General features: G+C 32.4%; 1 protein-coding gene across 5 annotated transcripts in view; it reads right to left on the reverse strand.

Annotated features, from left to right (window-relative positions):
• cmpy (crimpy) overlaps nt 1-12,740 on the reverse strand; it is a 278,714-nt gene that overhangs the window by 228,212 nt on the left and 37,762 nt on the right. For 4 of the 5 annotated variants that reach the window (XM_087402707.1, XM_087402709.1, XM_087402708.1 and 1 more), the window contains exons 4-5: nt 11,938-12,156; nt 3,396-3,443 (exon numbers count right to left, since the gene is read on the reverse strand). In XM_087402707.1, the coding sequence (XP_087258833.1) occupies nt 3,396-3,443; nt 11,938-12,156 (267 nt within the window). The remainder of the gene's footprint in view (nt 1-3,395; nt 3,444-11,937; nt 12,157-12,740) is intronic. The other variant, XM_087402710.1, reaches the window with a different exon arrangement.

The following is a 12,740-nucleotide window of genomic DNA, read 5'->3' on the forward strand; positions in this document are numbered from 1 at the left end:
TAATTCGAGAAAACGAAGGATATACGCGCTTGCGAGTTTGATTGTTCCAAAGCAGCGGCTTTCGTCACGTTTTCGCTGTGCTAATCCATTTGCTTCTAGCATCCTTCATCAAAAACATAGAAAGATAAAATTCTAACATACAATTTTCGTTTAAATAAAAATGTGAATTTATTTTCCATTAATAAAATTACTCAAACATTGAAAATTTTAATTAGAAATCTATGATACTTATATAATTCTTTTTCTTCATTTTTAATTGATGAAAAAAATTATTTGAAATTCTGATGAAATCAATTTTCGATATCTGTATTTACAAAGAAATGTATTTTTTGTTAATGGTCGCGATTTTATAGTCACAAATAAATATAGAAATCAGAATTAATACTAATTTAAAACTTCTTAAAAATTCTGTAGCTACATACAGATTATGGAATAATCAAATTTTCAAAAAGTAACAAAAAACCGATACTGAAAGACTTAACGATGTCTCTGAGACAAATGTCTTCCGCGTGGAAAAAAGCACAGAATATTCGATGGTTTCTCCATTGTGGGAAACATATTGTTCAGAAACAAGGAAGAGAAAAACGATATCCCGGTATTACGAAGCAGATCGACTCCATTCAAAGAATATACTTTCAACAGAATGAAATACACGAAGCGGCTTAGACATTTAGAAACAGACTATTTATACTTTTCCATTTTTATTTTTATCATTATTGTGCTTTTAATACAAGTATATTAAAATATTAGGTATTGGAACAAAGATTTTCATTTGATTTTATTTCGTTATTAATAACGTGGTATCTTAGTATTAACATTGACACTAAGTTATCCCAAAGAATTCCGTTCATAGATCATTTCGCTAAATTTGATGAAGTACAATATTTGTTACACATGCTTTCATTGACTTTAGCTGAAAACTACCAAAATACAATTGCATTGACGAACTTTGCCGCGATTACTCTTTTTTACTCTCATTCGCAACCAACCCATGAAAACTCTTCATGAAAACTCGTTGAAAACGGCCGCTCGACGGTAACCACGATGGCTAGTAGCAACTGGAGGGAAGTTTTTATCACTCGTCTGAAAGACCACCCGATAAATTAAATTGCCCTTGGCTCTTCACTACACGAAATAATGTAATCGTTCTCTCACTTTTGAAACAAACTCGATTTTTGCGATTTAGAGTAAATATACCACCGTTTTGTTAATACAGATATAACATTCACAAGAAGAATTGGTGCAATGGTAAAATTTGCCCATTTTGTTAAGAAGTTGGAAAAAGTAATCTTAAATTATTAAAACAGTAAAAAAATTGGAATCAAATTTTAAAAAGTGAAATTTAAAGATTTTTTAATACCCTGCAATCTCAGAGAAAATCTGGTCTTAATATCTCAGAGGTCTGATAAGTCTAACCATTTATTTTCTCGATTGTCATTGTGCCGTAGTGCCATTCGTTTATCTCGAAATTTAGTTGAACGATCGATAAAACTTCCTGCACGTAATTTTAACAAGTAGCAGTTCGAAAGTGACACAAGTGTAACGCGAAACTGGCCAGTACCGATACGAGTCTCAAGCAAAAAAAAAAAAACGGAAAACGACCTTGCTACTTCAATTTCACGGTACACACGCAAAAGTGTAATTTTTTAATGCACCCGACCGCGTCGGAAATTCTCTGTGAAAAGTTTCGCCGCAAATGTGCCGCGGTATACGCGAGGTCTCCTCCTTTGTTACGACCATTTGGCGCATCGTCGAAGTTCACGTTCTTTTCGCGCTGTTTTGTTACAAACCGCGTGATATAGGCTAACTATCCAAAAAAGGGAAGTTCTTATCTTCATTACTTTCTTCTTCCTATTTCGCAATAAAGAAGAAGAAAAAGAAAAAAAAAAAAAGGACAAAGGGCAGATGGAAGGAACTTTCGCCTATTAAATTTTATACCTTCCCCACCTCGTGTGCTTCTAATACTGATGCTTGACCCTCGCGAACCTCCTAAGATGCTTGACCCGCGATCTCTACAAAATAATTTAATTCCACATTGAATCGCTTATGGAACTATCTTACATTGCCGGTAGTGGCGGTTATCCACTTCCTTGTGCATCGTCCCGAAGAACGTGGTAGATGTGTAGTGCTGATAAGAGATGTAATTAGTAGCAGCATGAAGAGCACTGATATCGGGGAAAGTGATGGAGAAGAATTTCTATTTAGCCGCAGTATCATTTAAACGGTATCATTCCTAACGTCGTTCCGTTTCAAGAAAACAAATTTTAGTCGTACGTTTAAAAGGCAATAAAACTCATCAACTGATACGATTAAAATATCATTTAATATAATTTTAGTCGTAATGTTATTGTATATTAAAATAACTAAAATATTTTATCGTCTTTTTTGTAATGTTTTATAAACTTTCCATGTGATTCTAATTAAGACGAGCAAATATTTTAGTAAAAATTTTTTTTATACATCATTATTCCACATAAATAAATGTGAGAATCATAGAGGTATGAAAATAATTAGCAGTGATGTTTGGTTATACAGAGGCCTGGAGACAATTTTTTAATAGTTCTCATAATATATAAAACGGATGTCGATAAATATCAAACAAGAAATTTAATCACTAAAAAAATATTTTAAGAGATTTTGACTAGAAGAACAAGAATCTCTCTTTCTTATTTGATTGACAATTTCTTATTTAAAAAACAGAAAGACATGTTTTGTTTTGTTTGTTACTGGCAAATTAAAATTTATATTTTAACTAGACATGTTTATTTATTAATGGTTTAAAAATTTTTAGTTTATAATGATTAATCTTAGCCCTTTGTCTTTCTATTTTTTTAAATAAGAAAGAGAGATTCTTGTTCTTCTAGCCAAAATTTCTTAAAATATTTTTTTAGTGATTCTGTGACTGAACAGAGTGGTGAATTACTGGCATAAAAGCAATGTTAAAAAAAATCCGATAAATGTAGAATAGATATATTAACGTAACTGCATTTATATCAAGTGAAAAATAAATAATATAGTGGTAAATTTTATTTTAATTATTTGTTTAATCAAGAATATATTGTATTCAAATTATATAAACAATAACCTACATTCGCGCGCGAGGAATTTTTTAAAGTTTTTCTTATCGCTCAACAGAGTGATAACACATATTTATCTACCATTTCGATCTAGTTAACGTTTGTTAATGATGAATACATGTATTAATGCTGAGAGTAGAATACTGCTGAAGCTACGATACAGTATCAAAGGAAGAGTCACGCGTAGTTCACTGTTGGAACGCGGACTCGTATAATTTCCCTTTAATCCCTTAAACACGATAGCGGATGAATACTAAACATACTCAATTAAAGCCGCCCATTCGTGAAAACTTCTGGAATTGGTTGAAAGTAACTTACCCTCGATGGCGGTGCTACTCGGCGTGTCACCAGAATTATAGAGGTCATCTGAAACAGAAGTTAGAAGTTTATCGACTGCGGTGGTACTTCTCGGTAGATGGATATTGGGCATGAATTAATTAACGAGTACTTGCGAAACACTTCATTAGATTAAACTTAGATAGCATTCTCGGGCACGTCCATTATTTCGCGATCGGGGGTGCCCGAACGACTCGGTTCGATCGAGAACTGCTAACAAGTAAAGTAATTCAGTCTTCGATAATTACGTCTCCGTAATGACCAGCGCCGTAAATGCAATTTAGCTCCATTAAAATACCAAATCGCGTGTCATCCAGCGAAGTAATTGGCATTGATTAAAGAATGAATTCACAAAGAAGATTGCATTAGTCAGAATCAATTGATGATGGACAATGTAAAAAGTAACGGAACGAGAGTCTATAAAAAAGAAAGAAGTTCAGAAAGAAGAATAATATGCGAGAAAAAAATGTGAAAGTATAAGAATAAGATGACATTTTTTACTGAAAATTATACCTTCGTATTTATATCTACATATATTTATTTTTAAATGCATTTGCATCATTTTGAACGCAAATTACTGTATCCGATTGTATTTCTTGAAGCTTGATAAAAAATGATTTTAAAGATTTATATGGATATTTAAGAGCCTAACAATATTCTGCAAAAAATACCTCAGTTATTTCTTTTGTTCAATCAGGTGCATAGTAAATAATCGCTCTATAAATGCCTTGTCTTATTAAATATCACCGCCATTGCGGGTATCGACGCGTTATAGATTATGAATTTGCTTAGGGGTGAGCAATTCAATATTTCGCGCTGCCGCAAACGTTTGTTATATAAATATCCGAATGGATTGCCGCCGGACGTTTAATATAGCGAGTAAATTTTACGCAACATCGACGCGAGTCCCAGGCAAATATCGGATTATTCGAAAGTGCAGGCAAATCCACGGAGTAATTTTCCTCGGACGGTCACTACGATATTTACTATTAATATTTACCTAGCCGGGACTGCCCTTCGCCTTCCATCCAATCAGCTTTTCACGTCATATACTCATAGTAAACATTAAATCAACATTAACAAATTTTTAAACAAATACAGTCTAGTATCTTTTTGCGTTGATTATTAATATAAAATGTAAAAAACAGTAATATAAAACAACAAAGCAATTATAAAAATATTTAATATTTAACAAATTCATTTATGAATTTCGTATAAAGAACTATTTCTCACACTGTTGGATATCAACGAAACAATGGTAATCCAATTCCTTGAATTATAAAAATATAATTGATAAAAAAAATCTTGCCCTGATGAAGTGGACTGCAAGGTCACGAAATGTTGGCATTCCAAGAATGGATCTGGACACGGAGAAAATCCGTGAAACGTATAATTTTTATTTAAAAATTCTTATTGTTTTTAACATCCATGTGTGTTAAAATGTAAATTAATTCATTTTTCTGTGATTAGTTTTAAGATAAATAATATACATGTTACAACATTTATTATGTATTTAGAAAAAATCAACTCAATTTGAATTTAATACATTTTCTTGAGATAAATTATTTAATTCCATTATTTTTATTAAATTAATGATATATTGAATAGGAATGGTAACCGTAGAAATGATTAAAAATATCTCAAATTGGGTATAATTTGACATATGAATTTAACAGTGCATCTAAAATATATTTATAGATTACTTAATTATAAAAATAATAAATTTAAATTATTAAGAACCATAATTTTAAAAAAGTAACAAGTAAGTTATTTTCAGATTTATCTCATGTGTTTTTATTTTTTATTTCCGTTTACTTCAATGGATTAGAGGAGAAGGATGAAACAGGGGGACAAAAGAGAGAAGAGAAGAGGAGACACATGAGTGATAAAAAGTATCCGCTAATATTGTTTAATTTCCTTTAACTTGTTTATCATCAATCGCATCGTTGCTAATTATATTTACGTCACATGCTAATCTTACACATCTTCGAGCAAGTCGTTAATTTATAAATAGGTATAGTTTTCGATGAAATTAATGATTTCATTTCTATTCCGAAAATAGCTTTATAATTTATCCATAACCGTGCATACGAAGATCTCCGTCGGGGATTAAGTTGAATCTAAAGATCAATAAGCGTTCCTGTAATGACCCAATTATTAAGTTACTGGCTATTGAAGAGTACGAAACTGTAAGGCACGACTACATTAGCGTTCATAATTCCACACTCCCGCATCCTCGTCCCTCACAATTAGATCGTCGGACATCTGACATTTTTAGATTGGACTTGACTGCGTACAAAAGCGATTGGTAATACGTCACTCGATCACGTCTGACCTCGTGTTTATATCGGCGCTATTGCGTAGTCTAATGTCTAAACCAGGCTAGAATCAACGTTGGGGGATCGTTTTCTCACGATCGCGGTGCTCTGACCCAAAACCCGGCTGGATAAAGATAGACATCTCGTCGTTGAAAGATATCTAATAATAGATATTCCAATTTCAGACTTTTAATGCACTCTAGCATATTTAATTAAAAATTCATGAATTTATGATAAGAAGAGAAATAATTTTCTGAGAAAATTATTTCTTTGTAATTTGATTCATCTGCAGAGATCCCAAATATGCAATTTCAGTCTTTTCCGGTCTAAAAACAATTTTATATATTTATCTCTCATCTAAATTTATATACTTAATTTATTTTCTTACAAGATTTATTTATACATTTTATAATTCATATTGATTTTCTGTATCGTGATATCTCCAGTTGTCAATCCAAATATTGCGAAGATCATTTTACTTACATAAAAAGAATTTACGAGCAAAATTGACCGTGCCAGGCTCTCTCAAAGGACACTCGTGCACCTTCGAAATTCTGTATGCAGCAAAGTGAAGAGCCAAAGGTTTTCTTAAGACCTTGCCGAGCTAGCACTTCTGACAATATGACTTTACGTTGTTTCGCCATACTATAAGAGTAAAAAGTGATTGGATCCGAGACGTGAGAGGAGTATTTATGAACGAAGAAATTGCCAAGGGTATAAAGGATCGAAGGACGTTCTGGAATGTTTCATAAATGTTTTCGTTCGATGTTACATTCTCTGACATGTGACGAATAAACCAAAACATATTTTGAATCCGGAAACAAATATGTGAAATAGTAAAGCGCACCTTTATATTCCTGCTGCGTAAAAAAACTGATTGCGTTTTCTTTCAAGAAGTTTTAAAATAATCAGTCACATTACTCCAATAGAAATAAAAACGAATCAGGTAAGAGGAAAGAAGAAAAAAACAAATTCTTTTTATCGTTAAAAGAAAAATGTATTAATTTCCTACTCGATACTACTTCCAATAGCATCATCAGTTTTATAAGCGAGATGCAAAGTTTGTTTATAATTTTGAAAACGGAGTTCTAAAGTTTGAAAGTTTCTCGCGATTATTCATTCCAATAAATTGTAAAGGAAACGATCCAGTTGTAATAGTTTGTCATTTAAAATATAAACACAACATCTGATATGAGATACGCAAAAATTGATTGAAACTTTTTCAAGGAACAAATAATCTTTTCTGTTCTAACAATTAAAGATTTAACTTATTCAACAGATGTTTTGAATCAAACATTCTGACACCAATCGCGAACTGAAAACCCGCACTCAAACGAATTTTTGCCATGTGGCATTTAATTTAAGTTTGCTAAGTATTTATTAAAGTTTTATTAGTTCCTGTAATGTAATTCGCAATTCCCTTCATATTCCATAGATTAGCGTATCGAATAAGTTTACCACGAGTATTCGATAACTAGTTGTTAGGCTATAGATATATAAAATGAATCAGGCATAATGGCCCAACATAAACTGGAATTGAAGGTGTTGGGAAGTGGATGTCGACGCTAAACTTCTAGTCGAGTAAATTCGCGTCGCACGCGTTATTAAACAAATTAATTTCTGCTAACGACAGGTTGGCCGCGGTAACGAGCAATTTAACCAATGTATATGTATATATGTCAAAGACAACTCCGTTATTAACCCATTATTTATTCATAAAAAATAAAAAAATACTTGCAAAACATTTGGCACATGTAAATCAAGTTGTTAATTATTTCGAGAATATATTATTATTGAGACGTGTTTATTAATATAACAACATTTAATTTCCTAGATTAAAAGTATAAAAGAGAAGGTAAAATTAATTTCCATATATATTAATATTTTTAGAAAGAGTTATAAAAAAAACATTTGACATCAGTAAAAATGAATAGTTCTTGTGTTTTTTTATAATTATCTTTATCTTTGAAAATTGAATCTAAAAAACCATAAATTTATTAAAAATCAGTACGATAGTTATTCTAGATAATACAATGGGAATTTGGTTTTTTAATGGAAATTTACGTGAAAAAAATCTTCGCTGTAAATGTATTTCGTAAATACCGATATAAACGTAATAGACATACAATACAATTCCATGTACACTGTGTACCTATTATTCTATCCCGTATTTCACGCAATTTCCTGTACATTGCATTTCGAGGTGTAATACACCCGTGACGAAATCAATGATTTTTTTATCGTGGTTGGTGAACAATATCGGGCATTGCACTCAATTAACTGGGAGACAATTACTTTCAATGAGGTTCAATGAAATTCACAGCACGTTCCAAACACCAGTTTATTTCACTGCGGGAGATGACACCACACTAAAATGTCTCTATTCAAATCAGTTAGCTGCTTCAAATGATGTCTACTCTGAAAATACTCGCTATTCATCATTGAACACAATAAAAATGTACGCAAGAAATGACAATACAAATTTTTCGTACCATTATGATTTAATCCTCAATAATAATTCTGCATGATAATTAAACACAATCTAGAATTTTCCGTTTCATTCTTCATTTTATTTTTTAATATATTCAATAATTATCATACATAGATAATATTTCTGATATAATAAAATATAAAATATTTTAATTGAAAGAATAGAAAATATCCAATAAATAAATATTTATATTTGTATTATAATTGTGTAATCAATCATTATTTATATTAGTTTAAATGTAATATTATATATCTGTTCATCTTAAAAACATTACATGACTCACTTTTAATTTATAAAGTGTCATTCAGGTACATCGGAAATGCCTCGGTTCAACGAAACGGATTTGGTTGGCTGGTTCCTTTGTTCCTCTTTTGGACTTAGGGATTTTACTCGTGTACTTAACTCGCTGGCAAAAGAACAATCCGTCTGCCTTCTACCTTTATAGAACGTACGCGATTAAACTTTTCTCAACGAATCGAATTTAACTTTCTGCACCGTCCAGGGTAACTACTTTTGTTACTCGTTCACCAACAACCTCGTTACACGTTGAACACCGCACTATGTCGAGATGGAAGTTGCACTCGAAAGAAGAACGAGTTAACTATTGATTCTGAGCAACTCCGGATGAGAGCTCTAATCATAACTGTTATGGAGTCTACACGCAGTTATTTCTTTCAACATACTTGAAAAAAAGAGTTGTATCAGCAACTAGAAATTTGAGGGCAAATAACAATAAGCAAGTTATACGAACTAAGAAAATATTTAAGTAATATTAACCATTTACTACAAATAAATAATATTATTACATTTTTGAAATTTATTTAATTTATGGTCTCTCTTTCTTTTTACAATGTGTCCTCAAATTTTTATATGAAATCTATGTAACTGTTTATATAGTTGAGTCGCTATTTCACTACCCATTAATAGTTGACAAATATTGTTGCCATGACTGTATTTTTATAGTATTCAGTACTATTTTAATTCTTATTACTTTATAAAAGTTGCAGACATTTAAATTTCAGAGTTGTCAATTTATCATTACCAAAACTTTTTCTCTTAATGCCTGAACAATTATTGGCGCTGACAACAAAAGAAATCGAATGCACATGACAGCTTATAACATTGTATGTGCTATATATTAATATAATACATACATGTAAAGTATGAATCTCCAAAATGTATAAATTATTTTTCAATGGAAGTGAAAAATAGAGAATATTATTTTATTTTCTATTATTAAACAAATTAGAAATATCAATTTTTTTATGGTGGAATTATCACTTTAAAAGATCGTGAACATTTTTTTTTAAAAGACGCTCGATATTAATGTAATTGAGCGAAAGAAGACATTATGATACATAAAATTCAATTAGTTCTTATATAGGAATGACTACAGTATATCGGAAATCGCGCTGGATAATAGAGAAATTTATAAAAAGTTGCTTCAAAGTTTTAACGGAATAACACAATTTTCTCTCTCACATGATGGTTGTTTTTGCGTGTTTTAATCAGAAACGACGGAACCGATAACGAACGAACGTACGTTGCGTCACGAACGTGACTCGTAGTTGTGTCTTTTTCTCATTACCGATATACTGTCTGTACTCTCTTCAGTTTAGTTTTTCCATTTTCTTAGTCATTGTCCTCACCTCCGACACTATTTATGTTTTCTTTTCATTAACGCCGCTCTGTTTGCGCACTCAACATAGTTTCACGTATTTCATTCACCTTGCCACTGTTTCGCTTTTTTATCCACATTTGAACACTAGCTGCGCTGACGAGAAAAGACAGCCAAAAAGGCACATCCTTCTGGAGTAACGACCGATGATAAAAACACAACGATTAATATCAAGCAATAAAACTATACAGCGCGAATGATGACTGTCAATTTTTAACTTCTTCGCTCCCAACCGGTTTCCAGTCGCAAACAACTTTTTTACTTTATTTGTAATATAAACGCAAACAAGTCCATCCGAAGAAGAGACCATTCTGAAAATTCGAGCTCCATTTAAACTTTTAAAAAACACTTTTAAGAAAATATCTTGCAGAAATAATTCATTAAAAAAACAAAGAGGAAAAACAAGGCTCTCTCATGGCAAATAAAGATTCTGAATTAAAAATATTAACGATAATGAAATAAACAATCGGTGTAATTGCTTGCACAATTAATTAATCGTATTGGTGAAATTGCGACGCGTCTAATAAATTTCGCATATTTTTTTAAAGCGTTAGTGCTTTTAAAAAATAGCAATTGAGTTTAAAATAAATGCACTATTGGCATCGGGCAAACGACTTTTGTTAACGGACCAAATAAATGTTTATGGTTTTCACGACGACGCTCATGGTCTAAAAATTGTATTGATTATTGCAAGTAGTATTGCGGTAGTGTAAGATATTCATGTGGCACAATGCGGACGATCTCTATCCCTGATCTTATTCGGAAAAACGACGACGACAACGTCATTTCTTTTTACGCGAGACTGATTTCGTTCTCTATCATGCCAGTGATTCTTATCGTAAAATGTAGCACGCGCACACTAGATAAACAACGCAAAGCAAACAGAAACTTTGTGACATGGTTACTCTAAGAGAGCAAAAATGTAATAGTAAATAAACATTGATGTTTTGCAATAACTCACAAACGATATACATTGAAGATATTTTCGCGATCGGTTCGTGAACTCATCGATATGATATGAATACTGTCTATTCATTGAGAAATTTATACGGACGGAGTGCAAATGCTTAAAAACATAGTAAATGGCCAAACATAACTGCAGACCGTTTTCGTTTCTCTCGATACAGTAAATGAACGGATGTAACAATATTGTATTTTGGATTATTTTTTATATCTCTAAAAATGAAATCCAATTAATAATTTTTTATGATTTTCAATAAAAAAGAATTTATACTTTATCCCTTATCTTTGTAATAATAATTATAAATGTAAAATATGTAAATAATTATAAATGTAAAATAATAACATGCTTCAGTGGTGGAATTGGAAAAATCACTCATTCTATATATAATCAGGAGATTCTAAGTTCGAATTCTGGTTGAGGTAATATTTTCCGCAATAAGTTTATTTGCAGTGAGATACTAGTAGCATTATTGTCAAATCGACGATCAATTTAATTAATTGTGGTATTATTATTTCAGCTTTAGTTTATGGATACATTTCAAGTCCGATAATAAATAATACGCAGTTTATATAACTAAAAGATATATTTAGAATTTATTAAAATATTAAAATATTATTAAACACCAAGATCTCGACTGTATTGACTCTTTTCTCTTATTAATATGATTTATTCAAATATTTGCTTTCTCCGATTCATTCAACTATTCCGTCCATCATCAATCATTAACCACAACGTCACCAAAGAAATCAAAGAAGAACAAATTATTACACGTATTAAGCAAGCGCGTACAAACTTTCATCGATTACACAAGTTTCCCCCCCCCCCGGCTCTAATGAACACAGAGGGATAATTAAAATTGATAGTCCCGCGTTACGCGTATTACGTCCGATTCCCCTAACGATAGATGGGTGTAACTCGCGCCATTTGACGAATCGAGCGTGAAATTAATTTCGCCATTAGTGCACTTTGACGCGCATTATCGTGCTGCCGCAGCGGAACACGCGGATCGTATCGCGTGGTACCGCGGTATATCACAGTATATGGAGCTCGCATATGGAATGAATGCGTCCTACCGTAAGCAATTTTCGCCTCCAAATTGAGCCGGCACTCGTGCCGCGTCATGTACATGTAGGGCTGCGGCTCACCCGGGCACCAGGGCACCGACGGACCGCAAACGCATTTGCCGGCTGCCGCCACGTTTCCGTCTGCGATTCCCTCACCGACCAGGTTGCAGCCGGCACCCGACATCATCGGCCCGTGCGGACAATGCCTTCTCCATCTGCCCGGAATCTCTGAAAAGCGCAATACGAAACGTACGTTGTTAGTATCTAGAAATTTGCAGTTTTGTAAACATACCGTATACTGTTGTAAAACTATAGAAATGCTTTTATTTTCTTGTTCAAAAGAATGAAAAATTGAGCAGTATGTAGTACGATTGGTAATATCATACTCTACACACGTGCGTACGGGGATGTATACGGGATTCTTGTTTCATTTATATCGTGATTAATTGATGGCAGCATAGTGATTGTGAATTCGAGATCATAGAAATCGATAGATGGAATATGCGCGATGGTTTTGTATCGGCTAAGCTAGTTCTATTATTCAGGCTGTAACAGAGATTGTACGATTTTATTATTCATTGACCACAAGCATGTTTCTTCTTTTGTGGATTGATCGATTGGCTCTACAGCTAACTCTAAACTAATACTCAAAATATTTGCATGAATGGCACGAGAACTGTGTATCTTCTGCGTAGGAGAAAAACATTTTCTAAATTACATACGTACTTGTACATTTAAATCTATCGTGATCGATAATGATGTTTGTACTCATAATAATCTGGATTATTGCACAGGGGTATCATCATGAGGAG

This window comes from Acromyrmex echinatior, chromosome 2, assembly GCF_024713525.1.
Source record: "Acromyrmex echinatior isolate Ae372 chromosome 2, ASM2471352v2, whole genome shotgun sequence".
Lineage (NCBI taxonomy): Eukaryota > Metazoa > Arthropoda > Insecta > Hymenoptera > Formicidae > Acromyrmex > Acromyrmex echinatior.